General features: G+C 37.5%; 1 protein-coding gene across 3 annotated transcripts; it reads left to right on the forward strand.

Annotated features, from left to right (window-relative positions):
• The first annotated feature begins 8,734 nt into the window (after window positions 1–8,734).
• LOC121239068 (beta-glucosidase BoGH3B-like) lies at window positions 8,735–18,510 on the forward strand. 3 transcript variants are annotated; one of them, XR_005935230.1, is made up of 10 exons: window positions 8,780–9,063; window positions 12,241–12,451; window positions 12,767–12,857; window positions 13,443–13,588; window positions 14,017–14,260; window positions 14,628–14,732; window positions 14,820–15,002; window positions 15,705–15,906; window positions 17,051–17,322; window positions 17,356–17,709. XR_005935230.1 is itself a non-coding variant. In XM_041136191.1 (10 exons), exons 1-10 carry the CDS (start codon window positions 8,889–8,891, stop codon window positions 16,146–16,148), a joined length of 1,422 nt encoding a protein of 473 aa, XP_040992125.1. In that variant the 5' UTR covers window positions 8,780–8,888; the 3' UTR covers window positions 16,149–16,888. The 3 variants fall into 3 exon arrangements, 2 of the variants coding, with proteins under 2 accessions (XP_040992124.1, XP_040992125.1); XM_041136191.1 differs by lacking the exons at window positions 17,051–17,322; window positions 17,356–17,709 and adding exons at window positions 15,995–16,022; window positions 16,112–16,888; XM_041136190.1 differs by lacking the exon at window positions 17,051–17,322 and having other exon boundaries at window positions 8,735–9,063; window positions 17,665–18,510.
• The last annotated feature ends 243 nt before the right edge of the window (window positions 18,511–18,753 follow it).

Raw genomic sequence — 18,753 nt, forward strand, 5'->3', positions numbered from 1 at the left:
TGTAACGCCCCGTATTTCAGTGTATTTTTACTGAAGGATTATTTTTGATTGTTCAAAAATTTATCCTCTTATTTTAAAATTGGTTGGATTTTTAGTAAGTTTATTTCTATGATTTTATTTGGTGAAAATTAATTTTATGTGCTTTCTAAATATTTATTTATTGTTATGCATTTAAATTGCTTTTAATATTTAAATTAATTACTGTGGGATTTAATTATTTCAATTTGACTTTACCATTACGTTTAAATTATTTTATTTAACTTGTGGTTTTAAAATCGTCTCCGTTGGATCTTTTTTGTGACCCAAGTTATGAGGATTGGACCTCATTTCTTTTCCCTCCTTTTTTCTTTCCTTCCTTTTTCTTTTCTTCTTTTCTTTTTTTTCCTTATTTCCTCTCCTCTCCCGCGCGACCTCTCTCTCCTCTCCTCCGCCCGTTTCCTTCGTCTCCTCCCAGCGCCGCCGTCGCGCCGCCGTGCGCGACACCGCCCAGCCGACCAGCTCCCCCTCCCTCCGGCGACCTCACCTCCCAAACCTCAGCCCCTACCTCGCCGCCGGTAGCCCACACGCCCCCCACGAAGCCGCGGGCCACCTTCACGCCAGCGCCGCCGTGAGCCGGCGGTGGCCCTCACCGCCCAGCCCATTAGCTTCCCCAGCCGCCGGCGACCTCACCCCACCAATCTCACCTCCATCCGTGCCGCCGTTAACCACCAGTAGCTCTTCGAAGCCGCGGCACTCCTTCCGCCGTAGCGCCGCCGTCGCACCACCATTGGCCACCATCTTCCTACCACTTCATCCCCGACCTCTTGGCAACCCATTGGACCCAACCCCACCTCCGATCCGTCACCGGTGAAGCTCCACCAACTACATTTCCGATTTGGGCATTTTGGTCTTCTACCGCCCATTCCGCCGCCACCCACGGCAAACCACCACCACCATTGGCTTCACCGACCTCCCTAGGCCATACCCTATCAATCTTGGGTCTTCGTTTGTCCTCGTTGAAAAGTTGGTAAATGTGACCCACGGCCACAGTGTATTTTACACTGTGGTGTTGCTCAGAAATCACCACTTGCAACTTCGAGATCCTCCGGAAATTATTATATTGCACTGTAAGTATTTTCCTTAAAGAACTTTCGTGATTTAAATATATTTTTGCACTAACGCATATTATCTGTGAATTGGGTTGTTTTGCCGGACTGAGTCCGAGGAGTTTCGGGGGTCGGATGGATTGTGGACGGAGTTGTGTTTGTTTGCATTGTGGCTGTTGGTTATGACTTGTTCACGTACATCGCATATTGCATACATGTTCATGTATTTATTGGATTTGGATTTTCATGTGAGTAAAAGGAAAAGAGACTGTAGGGATGGTGGTAAGCAGGGATGGTGGTTGTGTCCCGCCTGTGATTCCCGCCTACAGTGCTCTGTTAAGTATTTATTGTGTGTAAAGGAACTGTAGGGATGGTGGTAAGCAGGGATGGTGGTAGAGTCCCGCCTGTGATTCCCGCCTACGGTGCACGCGTTAGGGATGGTGGTAAGCAGGGATGGTGGTTGTGTCCCGCCTGTGATTCCCGCCTACGGTGCACGCGGTAGGGATGGTGGTAAGCAGGGACGGTGGTAGAGTCCCGCCTGCGATTCCCGCCTACAGTGTCCGATAACTGGATTGTTTGTGTGAATCATTTTATGGGAAAATGTGTTACGGATATTTTGGGCCAAAATGGGATTTTTGGCGTATGTTGGAAATAATCATTTTTCTGGGAAAAAATGGTATTTTATGGTTAACTGTATTTTGCTATATTGTTGGTTGCATTAATGTATTTTTATCCCGAGAGTTGTTTGGTTTATACTTACCTGTGGTACCATTTTATGGTATCGCAGATTTTGATGCAGATGATGATGTCGAGCCTTAGCTTGGCTCCGTTGGAGGAGTGATCTGGGATTGCTCCTGTTTAGTGAGTTATGTGTTTTTATCAGTTTATGTATTCACCTTTTGTATTATATTTGGGATGACTGTATAATTTTTTTTAAAGATAAATTGTTTTAAATATTTGTATTTAAATTCTGGTACTTAGTTGACTATCCGCTGCGTTATTATATTTGTACACTGTTGCATGTACACACACTGGCACTTCGTTGGGATGTGTGTCCGTGTTGTCACCATCCTGGCGTCTCGATCCCTGTGTATTTATATAAGGGGGATTGGGGGCGCCACAGGTGGTATCAGAGCAGTTCGGCTCTGGGTAAAACCACATGTCCCATAGGTGTAGTACCAGAAAATTTTAAAATTTTGATTTGAAATTATTTTGTTGGGAGTACATTATTTTAATTTATTTATTTTAATTGTACGTTAATTGTTTGTTATTTATCTTATTTTTGTTATTTTTGTTTATTTAGTTATTTTATTATATGGCAGGCAATTTTACTTGTTTCAATTATTTTCTTGTGTACTATTTCATTTGTTTTATTCCTTTTGTCTTATGATATTTTATTTTGTTGGTTTTATTTTATTTTATTTTATGTGATATGGTTGTATTTTAATTTATTTTACTATAATTATATTTTTAGTTTGTTTTAAGCTGATAGTGGGGTTAAGGGTTACGCTATGGCAGGAAAATGGTACGACCAAGAAGGCAAGCTAATGAGCCCGAGGATGAATTACCGAGGGGTGATGGAAATTATGCCATGGCGAGGGCGTTGAATAGGATGACGGAGTTTCTTCAACAGAATTTTCGTCCGCAGCAAGGAGAGCAGTACAGGGCGATGCAGGCCGGGTGCACCTATGAGCGCTTCTTAGCGCATAGGACCCCTGCTTTTTCTGGTGAAGAGGATCCATTACGGGCTAGAAGGTGGATTCAAGATCTGGAAAGAACGTTTGAAGTCTGTGGATGCACTGAGGCCCAGAGGGTATTATATGGGAGTTATATGCTGCAAGGTGAAGCGGCAAATTGGTGGGAGACCAAGCGGTCACTTTTAGAGATGGAGTTGGGATCCTTGGCTGCTGTGTCTTGGCAGCGTTTTAAGAAAGAATTTGATGATCGATTCTTTCCTGTTTCGGTGAGACGGCAATTGGCTCGGGATTTCAATAATTTGGTTCAAGGAGACATGACTGTCGAGCAGTATGCAAGGAAATTTATGGAGCTTGGGCGGTTTGCTCCTCACCTCATTGCTACGGAAGAGATGCGGGCTGAACGTTTCCAAGAAGGGTTGCGCCCTCAAATCCGCAGGCAGGTCGCATGCTTGGAAATCCAGAACTTTCAGAGGTTGGTCAATGTGACCTCAATTGCTGAGCGAGAGCGAGGTGCTGTGGTAGATTCCCCTCCGGGTAAGAAGCGACTGAACGTTGATGGTGAAGGGAGCAGCTCCGGGTCGCCACAGAAGTTTGTGCAAAGGATCGGGGCCAGAGCGCAGGCAGCTTCCGGTATACGTATTGGGGGCCGAGCTCCAGTTTGTGGTAGATGTAATAGAGCCCACGAGGGCGAGTGTCGTCAGGGTTGGAACCAGTGCTTTGAGTGTGGTCAGACAGGACACTTTGCTCGTGAGTGCCCTAATTGGACCCAAGGAAATCAGGGTGGTCATCGCGGTGGTAGGACTAATCAGAGGCAACTAGTTCAGGCTCGGGTGTATGCAGTGACTCCTGGTAGTGCTGGCGACGAGATTCCAGGGACTCAGGACGCTGGAGTTACGGCAGGTATGGGTCTAATCTTACCTTTCGTAATGGATGCCATGTGTGGTTTATTCTTGGGTTTTGGAAAGTTATGCAAGTTGTATCCATGCCCGTTGGGTGTTGGAGGTTGTGTGATTTTCTTAAGAGTGTTCTGGTCGTATTTGGTAACCTGCTTTAGAGTGATGATTGGCCCTACAAATTTCGAGGACGAAATTTTATTTTAAGGGGGGGAGGATGTAACGCCCCGTATTTCAGTGTATTTTTACTGAAGGATTATTTTTTATTGTTCAAAAATTTATCCTCTTATTTTAAAATTGGTTGGATTTTTAGTAAGTTTATTTCTATGATTTTATTTGGTGAAAATTAATTTTATGTGCTTTCTAAATATTTATTTATTGTTATGCATTTAAATTGCTTTTAATATTTAAATTAATTACTGTGGGATTTAATTATTTCAATTTGACTTTACCATTACGTTTAAATTATTTTATTTAACTTGTGGTTTTAAAATCGTCTCCGTTGGATCTTTTTTGTGACCCAAGTTATGAGGATTGGACCTCATTTCTTTTCCCTCCTTTTTTCTTTCCTTCCTTTTTCTTTTCTTCTTTTCTTTTTTTTCCTTATTTCCTCTCCTCTCCCGCGCGACCTCTCTCTCCTCTCCTCCGCCCGTTTCCTTCGTCTCCTCCCAGCGCCGCCGTCGCGCCGCCGTGCGCGACACCGCCCAGCCGACCAGCTCCCCCTCCCTCCGGCGACCTCACCTCCCAAACCTCAGCCCCTACCTCGCCGCCGGTAGCCCACACGCCCCCCACGAAGCCGCGGGCCACCTTCACGCCAGCGCCGCCGTGAGCCGGCGGTGGCCCTCACCGCCCAGCCCATTAGCTTCCCCAGCCGCCGGCGACCTCACCCCACCAATCTCACCTCCATCCGTGCCGCCGTTAACCACCAGTAGCTCTTCGAAGCCGCGGCACTCCTTCCGCCGTAGCGCCGCCGTCGCACCACCATTGGCCACCATCTTCCTACCACTTCATCCCCGACCTCTTGGCAACCCATTGGACCCAACCCCACCTCCGATCCGTCACCGGTGAAGCTCCACCAACTACATTTCCGATTTGGGCATTTTGGTCTTCTACCGCCCATTCCGCCGCCACCCACGGCAAACCACCACCACCATTGGCTTCACCGACCTCCCTAGGCCATACCCTATCAATCTTGGGTCTTCGTTTGTCCTCGTTGAAAAGTTGGTAAATGTGACCCACGGCCACAGTGTATTTTACACTGTGGTGTTGCTCAGAAATCACCACTTGCAACTTCGAGATCCTCCGGAAATTATTATATTGCACTGTAAGTATTTTCCTTAAAGAACTTTCGTGATTTAAATATATTTTTGCACTAACGCATATTATCTGTGAATTGGGTTGTTTTGCCGGACTGAGTCCGAGGAGTTTCGGGGGTCGGATGGATTGTGGACGGAGTTGTGTTTGTTTGCATTGTGGCTGTTGGTTATGACTTGTTCACGTACATCGCATATTGCATACATGTTCATGTATTTATTGGATTTGGATTTTCATGTGAGTAAAAGGAAAAGAGACTGTAGGGATGGTGGTAAGCAGGGATGGTGGTTGTGTCCCGCCTGTGATTCCCGCCTACAGTGCTCTGTTAAGTATTTATTGTGTGTAAAGGAACTGTAGGGATGGTGGTAAGCAGGGATGGTGGTAGAGTCCCGCCTGTGATTCCCGCCTACGGTGCACGCGTTAGGGATGGTGGTAAGCAGGGATGGTGGTTGTGTCCCGCCTGTGATTCCCGCCTACGGTGCACGCGGTAGGGATGGTGGTAAGCAGGGACAGTGGTAGAGTCCCGCCTGCGATTCCCGCCTACAGTGTCCGATAACTGGATTGTTTGTGTGAATCATTTTATGGGAAAATGTGTTACGGATATTTTGGGCCAAAATGGGATTTTTGGCGTATGTTGGAAATAATCATTTTTCTGGGAAAAAATGGTATTTTATGGTTAACTGTATTTTGCTATATTGTTGGTTGCATTAATGTATTTTTATCCCGAGAGTTGTTTGGTTTATACTTACCTGTGGTACCATTTTATGGTATCGCAGATTTTGATGCAGATGATGATGTCGAGCCTTAGCTTGGCTCCGTTGGAGGAGTGATCTGGGATTGCTCCTGTTTAGTGAGTTATGTGTTTTTATCAGTTTATGTATTCACCTTTTGTATTATATTTGGGATGACTGTATAATTTTTTTTAAAGATAAATTGTTTTAAATATTTGTATTTAAATTCTGGTACTTAGTTGACTATCCGCTGCGTTATTATATTTGTACACTGTTGCATGTACACACACTGGCACTTCGTTGGGATGTGTGTCCGTGTTGTCACCATCCTGGCGTCTCGATCCCTGTGTATTTATATAAGGGGGATTGGGGGCGCCACATAGAGTGCCAAGAAGTGACCAACTGTCGCCTATTCCAGCTACGAATCCGAGTATCTCGCTCTTGCTCTCACCGTTGTCGAGGTCCTTTGGCTTACACATCTCTTTCATAATCTCAAGGTTCCTATTACACATCAACCTCTTCTCTTATGCGACAACAAAAATGTAATTTTTTTTGTTTTAGTTCCAATCCAGTTTATCACAAGCAGGCCAAGCATATTGAGATAGATTATCACTTTCTCCAGGAACTTGTTGTCGCCGACACAATTTGCACTCAGCATGTTCCTTCTCACTTGCAAATTGTCAATATCTTCATGAAGAGCTTCTCTTGGCCTCTGTTTGATTTTTTTTTTCCACTCCAAACTCCGCGTCTGCTCCAATCCGACACTTTGCTTGTGGGGGGTGTTGAGGATTCTCATATATCCTGGACTAAATTACAGGCTTCCTATATGTGTAATGATTGACCCTTGATCTTAGGAAATTGCTTATTTATTTTCGTACATATTTTCCATTCTAGTTGTTATTACTATATATGTATACATTTTGTACAACTTTATAAATGGAAAACATTCACCACTCTTAAAGATGTGGTGGTTTTACGAAAATATTCTCATAACTAATATATATATATATATTTTATCATTCTATCTTAATTTTTAAATATAAAATTTAAATATAATTTTATTGGTTATATTGAAAGAGTAGTGCTAAATAGAATTTTATGCATAATATTATAACTGCTTAGTGTGAGAGATATTAATGGAGTGATGATGTATATTATTTTTTATTGATTAGATGAACTTCAACATAAAATATGACATTAACAAATTTGGTTGAAATGATAAAATATAAAATAACAATATTGTTGATCTGACGTATGTTAAGTAGTTGTCGGTCAAACTTGAAAACAATTTTTCACAGAGTGGGTGAAAGGTTTTATATTTAAATCACATCCGGTATTTATTTATTTATCAATCGTTTCACTTCTCTCTGATGGCAAGGGTCAGCTTTGTCCATGCGTCTTTGTTTTTCGAATTGTTAAGACTCATCAAATATGTAATCATCAGTGTTTTAAATGTATTGGATGTTGTACTGATTAAAATATTAAAATTAAATATTTTAATATTAATATTATTTTATATGTTATTTCGAAATAGTTAATATATAAATAAATTATATTTTAAAATAATAGTCTATATATGAATAAATTATATATAAATATATATATAAATTATAAATAGTCTAGTCTGAATTAAGGGTTAAAAAATAAATTTATAGTTTAAAAAAATAAAAAAAAAAATACCGAAATATCGACTGGTACATGCCTAAATATAAGTCGGTACAAGTCAAAATTGAAGTCGATATAGCCGGTACGACTAGTATTTAAATAGATACGAAACGGATATAGTACATGTACCGACCAAACGGCTGGTACGAAAAATATCGACCGTACCAACCAATACGGGACGAGATTTGAAACAGTAACAATCATTATAAATTTTATAAGTTTTTATATAAAATATAATAAAAATTTAATTTTTAAAATTTTAAAATAAAAATAATATTAAAAAAATAATATTTTAATAATATTTTATCTAAAACCAAACTACTTAGCACTCGCTTATATTCAGAGGCAGCGTTCAACAGTCTTAAAAATGAAAACAAGTCAGGTATGAAATTTTACATTAGATGTAATAAAATTGATCTCATCTGATAAAACCACGCCTAGTACAGTTCTTTCTACAAATTTTCTCTCTCCTCATTCTCAGCAAACACTCTCTCTCTCTACAAGCTCTCTCTCCTCACGCTCAGCATAGTTTCTTTCCGCAAGCTCTCTCTGATCTCCTCATTCTCAATAAAATCTTTCTCTCTTCATTCTAATAAAAGCTTACGATGTTGATTTACGTTTTTTTTTTTTTTTTTTCCGAACCTTGGACTTGTAGAAAATTGTTGGACAGATTTGCAGAAAACACAAGAAGAATCGAACCCATCAAGAAGTTGTCCAAAATACTTCACAACCTATATTAATGATTTTTTCTATAAAAAAATGAAAATCGACATACAAATGGTGTCAATGATTTCCAAACCGTTGACAAACAAACCGTTGACAAACTTATTTGCCAAGAAGCTTATAGTTTAGAGAGAGAGAGAGAGAGAGAGAGAGGTGGAGATGGGCTTGCACTGGGAGAGGGTGAGGGTCAACGGGAGAGGGAGAGGGTAGGGGAGCTTCGAGGGGAAAGGGGTGCAGAGAGGGAGGGCTGAGGGAAATTTTGTTCCTTTCAACGTTTTTATCAGCGGTTATGCAGGCATATGAGTTGAGAAATGGGAGCTTTACGTGGCAAATATTTATTGGAGCGCTAGAGATCAGGCCCCCGTGGGAAGGTTTTCTCTTTTTCTATGGAAGCGTTAGCTGCGAAAAGTATTTATCAAAGACCAGTGGGCGTGTGGTCCCTGTCCACTGAGCTGCCACCGTTGACTCTTGAATTATTTAGTCAAACAAGGACCAAATAATTTTGACTCTTGACTCTTAAATTAAGGACCGTTAGTTTGGAATGTGGAGCTAGCAGAGAAGACAGCACGAATGTGCAAGGTGGGTCCCATAAAATAAATATAAGAAAGGGCCAGTGGTAATTGGCTCAAGAGAAGAAGATGTGGTGCAGTGGTAGTTGAAGTGTGTGTTGATTCAGTTTGCTTAAATTTCTAGTATTGCATTGCTGTGGCTAGGTGGAGGGTGTCGTTGAGTTGAGGAGGCACGTGAGAGGTGGTGGGGGGGGGATTGACCGATCGGAAAATGGGCAAAGCCGCGGAGGTCGAGGAGTGCGTTAATTACAGAGATTCCAAAGCACACGTGGAGGCTCGTATCAAAGACCTGCTCCCTCGAATGACGTTGAAAGAGAAGGTCGGCCAGATGACCCAGATTGAACGCCGCGTCGCTTCCCACGACGCCATCAAACACCTCTCCATCGGTACGGCGCTTCTCTCTCTGTCTCTATTCCCGTGAAAGACGTTGCTGACGTTTGTACGTATATGCATATCAAAAACATGTTTTTCTCTCTTTTTCTTTTCTTTTAAATTCCGAATAGGACTGAGTAGTGACGAGTACTACCCAGCCGAAGTCGGTATTAGAAAATCTGATTGCACTTGGACAGTCTTGTTTGTTTACATAGCGGTGCGCCGGTGCTGCACATCGTTTATACCGCTAGTTATTTTTTGTATTTTTTTTTCATTTTTTATATATTTTTAATATATTTAAATATTTTTAAAAAATAAAAAATACATCAATACACTTAAAATAATTTCCTTAATAATTAAGTAAAAGAAAAATCAGAGCGATAGCGGTCAACTATGAGCGGCATACAAGCTTTTCTCTTTGTTTACATGAAATAAAAATTAAAAATTAAATAAAATATTGTTAGAATAAAAATTTTTAATATAATTTTTATTTTAAGATTTAAAAAAATTAAATTATTTATTATATTTTATGTGAGAGTTTAAAAAATTATAATAATTAGATGAAATGTGATGAAATGATTTATGGAAACAAACTAAGCCTTTTGAGTTTGAATCCGAACTCCGACTCCAACTTACATAAAATTTAATTTCACCAGAGTTGAAGTGGATTCGGATTTGAAAACATTGACATTGGCTTAGTCAAATGGCTTTTCATCTTTAAATTTAACTAATATCATACATATTTGGCCCACATTGAATTAGTCAAACTGATTTCATCTAAAATATAAGGTACAATAATTCTATCATTCTTTTTAAATATGAAATGTATCGTCACAAGTCTAAATGTATTTTTTTATTATATTTTGGCACCATTCCCGCAACTCTTCTTCTTTCCTCTTTCTCTCTCTCTCGTTCTCATTCTTCCCTCTTTCTTCTTTCTCATATGTTATTTTGTTATATTTTGATATTTTGATATTATAGATATGGAATTTTTGTGAATTGTACATATAGTATTTTTATTTACATATGAGATTTTACCATCTATGTACATATGAGATTATTATATTGTAGATTATTATATTATAGATTGTTGGATTGTGAATGAAAATAATTGTTTTGAGATTATTGAAGATTATGAAAATAAAATAAAAAAGTAACCAAAAATAATAATTAATTAAAGAAATATAAATAATAAAAAATAATAATATTTTATTATTATAGAGAATGTGATGGTTAATTTAATGTAGATTTTAAGTGTTAAATTATTAGCTAAAAGTTAAAAAATTCACATATTCTTCAATTTTTAAAGATTGGGATGACCAATCCAATGCAATGCCAATGATCTGAGTTCTTTTATATATATATATATATATATATATATATATATATCTCTCATTTCTAAACAAGACCTTACAAATTAATATTTTTTTATTGGCTTTCAAGTTTCAAGTTTATTAAAAACATTACAAAAAAAATAATAATAATAAGAAACAGGTTTTAGATATCCAAAACAAAGAAATATAACTAAAAATATTTCATATGCTATGCAAACCTAAAAAAAAAATTAAAGAAATTTAAATATATAGTAAGTCCTTTTTAGGTTATTCTTAATATGCTATCATTCATATTAGAGTCTCATACTTCCAAATCAACTAAAAACAACAAAAGGATTGCTCAATCATCTAGCTAATTAAGGCACAAGCTAACACATAAGGCCTTAAATAAAAACTAACAAGTAGGAGCAACCATATGTTATCATGGTCCAATGGCAATGTCCATCATCTTAATAAATTATAAATAAGAAACACAACCAACTACTCAACAACAAGCCAAATATTGTTTCCAACTACAACCAACAAAAATAAAACAACTGAAAAATAAATTAGAAATATGATAGTGATACTATGATGTGTAGTGTGTACATATAATTGATTGCTAGTCTATTAATATTATTCTTTAATATTCATCACGTACTAGTATAGTATTGAGTTTAATTATATAAATTATAGACTTTTTATATGAGTATATATAATCAATATATAAATAATCCATGTTTTTATAAGAGTTGGAGTCGGTTAGGCAGCAAATCCAATTCCGACTTTAAAAGAAAAAAAAAAACTTCGACTCCAACAGTGATGAGTCGATACCCGAGTTGAGTTTTTGAATTTTTGTACAGCTCTAGTTGTCCTATTGAATTAATGTTTCCTCGTGTTCATTCCTGAGCTTAATAATCTTAAGTTATTGTCCATATAAAGTGAGTTCTACAACATTGATTATTATCGATATAAATATTTTGAACATCATTAAATAAGTAACAAATAAATATTAAAGGGTCTTTTTGCATATCTATCTTTCTTACACTTGAAGCCTTCAAGTTCATACAAAGACTTCAGAGAATTTTTTTAATGTTATGTTTGCATATATTTCATTAGTCACTAATTACTGTATTTTGTTTTAGCTTGGAATTTTTTTTTTTTATCAAAATAATATTTGTGTATAATCCATCCATTACAAACCATATCAATCTTAATTAACGGAAAATAGTGTAGAATTGCAATAGGAAAAATTAATTTTTTGTTCTTATTTTAAAAAATAAGATTACAATAAAAATAAATAAAACTATTAATAAGCGTTACCTCCATGTTCAAGTGCCACATTATTTTTCTAAAAAAATATTTGTACTTTAATCCTTTTATGAATATAATGACTCACAAATTCACTCACGATAAGTGATGTGTTACACGCTAGACTTGTAAACAACATAATTCATTAATACTTTAACTATGGTTATAAATATAATGAGTCCAAGAATAAACAGTGTAATACACATCAAACATATAAAAAACATAATATTTTCGTTAATTAGGATCGGACCAAATTTACAAGCAATGAACTCATATCTAAATTTTTCATAGGTATTGCTCCTTCAAAAATACGTTAAAAAAAGAAAGAAAAGCATGACGGATGACGGATTAAAGAAAAACACGACATTAAAAATTTTCGAGTAATGTTAGATAAAAGTTTCGAATAGATAAATTATATACAAATTCTTTGTAAAGAATAATTTTTTTTTATAATTTTTTAAAATTGAATTCATTATTTTACAAAAAATGAGTAGAATTTATTTATTTAAGACTTCGTAAAAATCATTCCTGAAAAATTCCTTGCATTTGATGGGCTATTTTTTGTAGGGAGCATACTTAGTGCTTGTGGGAGTGGACCCTTTGGGAAAGTGAAAACAGAGTCGTCGGATTGGGCCGATATGGTTGACGGGTTTCAGAAGTCGGCGCTTGAGTCACGGTTAGGGATACCGCTCATATATGGGATTGATGCGGTTCATGGTAACAATAGTATACATCGTGCCACTATATTTCCTCACAATATTGGCCTTGGAGCTACCGGGTTAGTGTTGGACTCTCTGTCCTTCTCTTCCTGATTTTCTGTTTCAGTTTATGAAAAAACTGCTGGAAACAAAAGATGGGGTGAAATGGTAGATTTTGTGTCTTAATTTAATATCCTTTTTTGGGAATCGCCAGCTTAGTTAATGCTTTAGTAGTCGAAACATGGGTATAAAAAAAAAAAGGATTTCATTTATGGGGAAGTTAAATGACAGAGAAATATAACAGCTAACCTTTATTCGTTTGTTGACATTTCTTATAAGATTTTTAGCAGCCAGTTGTAGCTTCAGAACCACATATACTTTAAAACTTGTGACAGGGATGCAGAATTAGCTCGAAAGATTGGGGAAGCAACTGCTCTTGAAGTTAGAGCAAGCGGCATTCATTATACTTTTGCTCCTTGTGTGGCTGTAAGTGTTATGAAAGTAATGTCACGTTTGGCTGGGGCATTATTTTTTTGTAAGTGGTTCCACTTGCTGAATTTAACTGATAAATGATGTTTACAGTGCGATACCCATCATGGGTAAAGCTTCCTTCAGCAACCCAACTACGTTTAAACACATTGTTGCTTGAAATTTGGCAATTGGTATTTAATTTTAAGAAGATTGCAGTTCTTTGTGCTTGGGAATGTCTGTGGACGATATTGACTGAGTTTTATGTATGAATGTTGTTGCCATTTCGATAATTTGGTTAATGCTTGTATTGTAAAGAAATTAACAAACTTGTCTGAATGTTTAGAACCTCTGTATGTAAATTGTAAGCAAGATCTTTGCTGGTAAACCATCTCCAAATTTATAATAAAATCCTATACACTGAACACCTACTGTTGGCTATGGAGTTGTGTCTTCTTGTCGTCTGTTCTGCTTTTTTTCCCCTTTTATGGCACTACTTCTGTTAAATTTATTGGCCAGAACGTCCTTTTTGATACCCCATGACCCTTAGGTCTTGTGTACAAGATATGATCAAGAGAACTCAATTTACATGTGTTCTGACAGGTTTGCAGAGATCCCAGATGGGGAAGATGCTATGAAAGTTACAGTGAAGACACTGAAATTGTTAGAAAAATGACTTCCATTGTCACAGGCTTGCAGGGCCAGCCACCTCTTGAACACCCAAAAGGCTACCCTTTTGTGGCTGGGAGGTAGAGAAAAGTCATTGATATTGTTCTATATGCATTTCTTTAATGACCAAACTTTTGGTATATTTACTCATTATCAAGCTCATTTCTACATTCGTTATCATTTGAAGCGTTTGGTACTGGTGAGGAAAAAACATATGACAACTGAAGAACAGTCTGATTTTGCTGCCCCCTTTCCTCCCTAGTTGTACTTTTGTTATATCTAAAATTATATTTTCATGTCTTCATATAAGTTGATTCTTAAATATTTGAACTACTAAACTCTTCATAGTTCCAAACTTTGTACTCCCCTTGTCTCTTTTTTTCTGCACATGAGACATACCTACCCATAATATAGCATGCCTACACATAGTGTAGACATACCTAGGTTGTCAATTCCTCTGCAGCAGACATCCGATGGACTCTTCTCATAATACCACTTTTGATTCCAGAAACAATGTTATTGCTTGCGCAAAGCATTTTGTAGGAGATGGGGGTACTGATGGGGGAATAAATGAGGGTAATACCATATTATCATATGAAGAATTAGAGAAGATGCATATGGCACCATATCTGGACTGTATTTCTCAGGGAGTTTCCACTATTATGGCATCCTATTCTAGCTGGAATGGACGCAAACTGCATGCTGACCATTTTCTCCTGACAGAAATTTTAAAAGATAAGCTAGGTTTCAAGGTAAAAATCCTGGTATTGATTCTGAGACGAACTGATTTTTATTTTTTGGTCAATTTACAGTATCATAATTGGGCATTTGGAAAATCACCAGAAAAGTAGTTTGGCACATTTAGTCGATTATATTCTAGCTTCTCAGTCTCCAAATTTTCTTCTTGTTGATCAATCAGTTGATAAGTTAATCTCTAGGTCTGTTTTCTCATCTTCTTTCTTCAATTTTTTTTCTGAATTGAAAGTATGTGGGTCTCTGAAGGCTGGGGAAGCAATGAGGGAAATTGCAATTATAGTATCGAAGTCCTTTATTTTTATCAGTTCTGAGATTAAAGTTGCGGTATGTCTAGATAAATTTTGCGGCAATATTCTGCGGCAGGGTTTTGTAATTTCTGACTGGCGTGGACTTGACCGACTTAGTGAACCTCGTGGCTCAAACTATCGTTACTGCATTTCCTCTGCCATTAATGCAGGAATAGACATGGTATAGGTTGAAATCCAATTCCAAAGCCTAAACTAAAGTTGCATCCATTATTTATGTCTTTCCTTTCCTGACAAAGAAAAGATGCAGGTGATGGTGCCTTTCAGATATGAACTACTTGTGGAGGATTTGACATTTCTGGTTGAATCAGGGGAGATACCAATGGCCAGGATTGATGATGCTGTTGAACGTATACTTAGAGTGAAGTTTGTTGCTGGTCTTTTTGAATTTCCTTTTGCTAGTAGATCTTTGCTCAATACAGTTGGTTGCAAGGTAACTTTTGAAAAATTTAGAACATGGTGGTGTTGACATTTTTGGCAAGTTTAAGTGCATCTCTCTAAAAAATACAAAAAGCTTTCCCTCTTTTAATCAAGATGAATTAGTACTCTCCCTTGAATGTGGAGAAATGATATTTGCAGTCCTAGGGTTTGCAAGCCCCGCGCATTCCCTTGAATGTGACCCTTCTCTGCCCTTTAATCTGTGATAGATATAAAGAGGGGGGGACGTTTTTTGAATCAGAAAGTAGATTCTCTCTCTGTTTTTTTCCCAATAAATGATGGGAAATTGGAAAATTTATAGGCCTCTATTCAAACCTATAGTATAATTTTTATGAGTGGTACATTTCAACCAATTAAACTATAGGCTCCTTCTCGTATTCTAATCCCAGGGAGGATGGTGTGATGGCCTGAACTAGTTGCTAAAAATTCTATCACTTTAGTAGATAGTTATTTTGGCTGCCTCAAAAATTAACTTCAGTATCACCTGAAACCCCTTAATCGTGCAACAATAATGAGGACAAATATTGTCAGAAACATTTGTATTGCCACTGTTTTCATTGCAATAATGTAGATCATATCATAATGGATTGTGGCGATAATTGAATGCTTGTAATTAGCATCTAACTATGGTGTGTGACCTCAACAAATTTAGTACTACAAAACTGAGAAACAGCTTTGGCTTTGTAATATTCTACAGTTGCACAGAGATTTAGCACGTGAAGCAGTCCGCAAGTCTTTGGTTCTTCTGAAAAATGGAAAGGATCCCAAGAACCCTTTTCTTCCATTAGATAGGAATGCTAAAAGAATCCTTGTTGCTGGAACACATGCTGATGATCTTGGATATCAGTGTGGTGGGTGGACAGCTGATTGGAAAGGAAGTAGCCACAGCATTACAATTGGTATGTAGTTTCAGTGTTATACGTTAAAAATATCAAGCAATATTTTTTGGAGCTCGTACTATTGCATCTTTAAACACCATTTTTGTAGACCAGTGCATGAACATAGGACGATTGGGGTATTTTGCTTTGCCTGGGTTCTTTTGATTTTGTGTTTGGGACACTGCACATGCTGCTTGACCCTAAATATTTTTGCTGAAGTGTACAGTGGATTTGCTATTGCTCATCAACTGTTCAGACCATAATATTAGAGTATGTATCAAGGCGAGATTTAATTTTTGTGGGTTCTTGTTGGGTTCCTTGCTTGTGTTTCATACGTGGATTAGCTTGTGCGATAGGACGGTGCTATCATGAAAAAGCCTCCCAGGGACAAAAGCTGAGTGCATTGGTAATATCAGTTTGTGAATAACATGCTTGAATCTGGTGATGATGATTTAAGAGATGATTTTGTATCTCACATTACAAAGACTGTACACCTGTAATGGTCTACTAATGTAGAATTTTGTATTTTGGGAATTAGAAAAATTTTGTGGTGCTTTACTTCCTTTGGAAGATAACCACCTCAAAAGAATGATAAAATTACTTCAAGAACATCTTGGTTCACTCTCTAATGGTGCTTGAAAAGAAGGCAATGATTCGATCAAGCCCCTTCATTGCATCCATATTGTCCCAAGCAAAGAATATGTCTTCTTTCTCCAGGAAAGGCACGGAACACTTCATGACCTACTGCATTTGGTTTTTGGAAGATGATTGAATCAGTTTTTTTTGGTTAAGTAATAAGAAAATTTTATTAACAAGTAAATAGGCATAGTCCAAGTATGCAGGTAGTATATAAGAGAAAACACCATAAGCAATCGAAGGCTTATTCAGGTTCATTCTGTTTTTTTAGTGATATATGATCAAAAATCTATCTTGAGTAGTCAAATGAATCATGCCATATGTTACTCTATAAGCATCTCACCCCCCCCCCCCCCCCCCCCCCCCCCCCCGCCCAAAAAAAAATAATAATAATAATAATAAAGCAAAGAAATAACCTCAAGGAAAAAAAGTATTTTGCTATGTCATGTCAAGCTCTTTCTCTCTCTCGTTTCTTTTGGAGAACTTTATTTTGCACCTCAAACTACCGAAACCAACATCCATTTGACAGGCTAATTGGACGGAACCCAAAAGCCATCAGGTAAATTATCCAAAACACCTTTCTAAATGTAAAAAATACCTGATTGCCCTTAAATTATAATTAACATAACAAACAAAGAGAAAGTCATAATTTAAATAAAAAAAAATGGATTGTGTTAGCCACCCCTTGGTCCACAGAAGGGGTAGCCATTATCGACCACCCCGTGGGTGGTCCCTTTATTTTTTATTTTTTGTACTTCTAATAAATTTCAGCAAAGGCATTTTAGACAATTTGCTCGAAAGGTTTTTTTTTTATAAGTACAATTTGCTTGAAAGTTTTAGGGTTTTGTCATACATAACGTGTGAATTGGATGGAGGATGCAAGAAAGAAATTGGTGGTTTGGGATAACAAATTGTTGGGTAGTTTGGAGTGCAATTCAAAAAATGGGTGGTAGTCTAGGGGTGCAAAGTAAATTTTCTTTTTTCTTCTATGGCAAAACAAAAATCAATGTTTTATTGGATATTTGTTGTGAGAAAACATCTATGGACGAGAATGTCATATGCATGCTCTGCTCTTTTATTTCCTTTTAACATAATGCATTGGATGCACACTGCCATTGTACTTATGGTGTCATTGCGCTTTAGGCACAACGATCTTGGGTGCAATTAAAGAAGCAATAGGAGAAGAAACAGAAATAGTTTATGAGCAATATCCATCAGTAGAGACCTTAGCACGTCGAGATTTCGCTTTTGCAATTGTAGCTGTTGGCGAAGAACCCTATGCAGAGACCCTTGGTGATAATTCAGAGCTTATAATCCCCTTGAAAGGAGCTGACATAATAAGTGCAGTCGCTGACAACATCCCCACATTGGTGATTCTGGTATCTGGAAGACCCCTAGTTTTAGAGCCATGGCTTTTGGAAAAGATATATGCTCTGATTGCTGCTTGGTTGCCTGGAAGTGAAGGCGGAGGAATTGCTGATGTTGTCTTTGGGGATCATGAATTCGAGGGTCGACTCCCAGTGACATGGTTTAAACAGGTTGAGCAACTACCTTTGCATGTTGGTGTCAATTCACATGACTCTTTATTCCCACTAGGCTTTGGGTTGACATGCAATAAGAAGAAGTCTCCGAACTGATTTAGTTATGTAATCAAGGCCGGTTCAAAAAGTAAGATTTTCTCATAAACACTGGAGGAGAAACAGCTGGCTCATAGATTTTCCACTGGTATGAAAGTTGTCTGTACTCCATGTATTTCTTATTCTACCACAGGCCAATTTCTACTGGCTTCTAATTGTAATTGTTGTCCTGTATAGAGTGCATGGGACAGATCCATCCTTTTTGTGGAAGTTATATTATGGTTTGCTGAATAAGCGTAAGTTGTTTGGCCTTGTTCATCTGTTTATATGTATGATGTCCCTATGTGGCTGATTCTTCATGGCAGGCTTATTATTGGCTCCATTCTATTATTGTCTCGTATTCCCCACTAAATTTCTAAACTCAGTAGATGATATTAACAAGGTTTTAGGAAGAGAAATATTAGCAATCTCTCATCTTCCAGTAAAGCCTTGGTATAAGATATCAAGACCTCATCTAATCCATAGGTATGGATTAAATTAAATGGATAAAAAATAACTATATTATATCTAGAAAAGAAAAAAAAAATGTGGCATAAAACCATAGATATCATTTCTATTTTAAAGTGCTGGAGTCTTTCTGCTGTTAGCATGGACA

The sequence above is a fragment of the Juglans microcarpa x Juglans regia genome, chromosome 7D (assembly GCF_004785595.1).
Source record: "Juglans microcarpa x Juglans regia isolate MS1-56 chromosome 7D, Jm3101_v1.0, whole genome shotgun sequence".
In the NCBI taxonomy this organism is placed as follows: domain Eukaryota; kingdom Viridiplantae; phylum Streptophyta; class Magnoliopsida; order Fagales; family Juglandaceae; genus Juglans; species Juglans microcarpa x Juglans regia.

Coding starts and splice junctions, on each gene's coding strand:
- LOC121239068 (XM_041136190.1), top strand. CDS start 8,889: ATGGGCAAAGCCGCGGAGGTCGAGGAGTGCGTTAATTACAGAGATTCC. Junction 12,452..12,766: donor ATTGGCCTTGGAGCTACCGG/GTTAGTGTTGGA, acceptor AACTTGTGACAG/GGATGCAGAATTAGCTCGAA. Junction 15,907..17,664: donor TAGCCACAGCATTACAATTG/GTATGTAGTTTC, acceptor ATTGCGCTTTAG/GCACAACGATCTTGGGTGCA.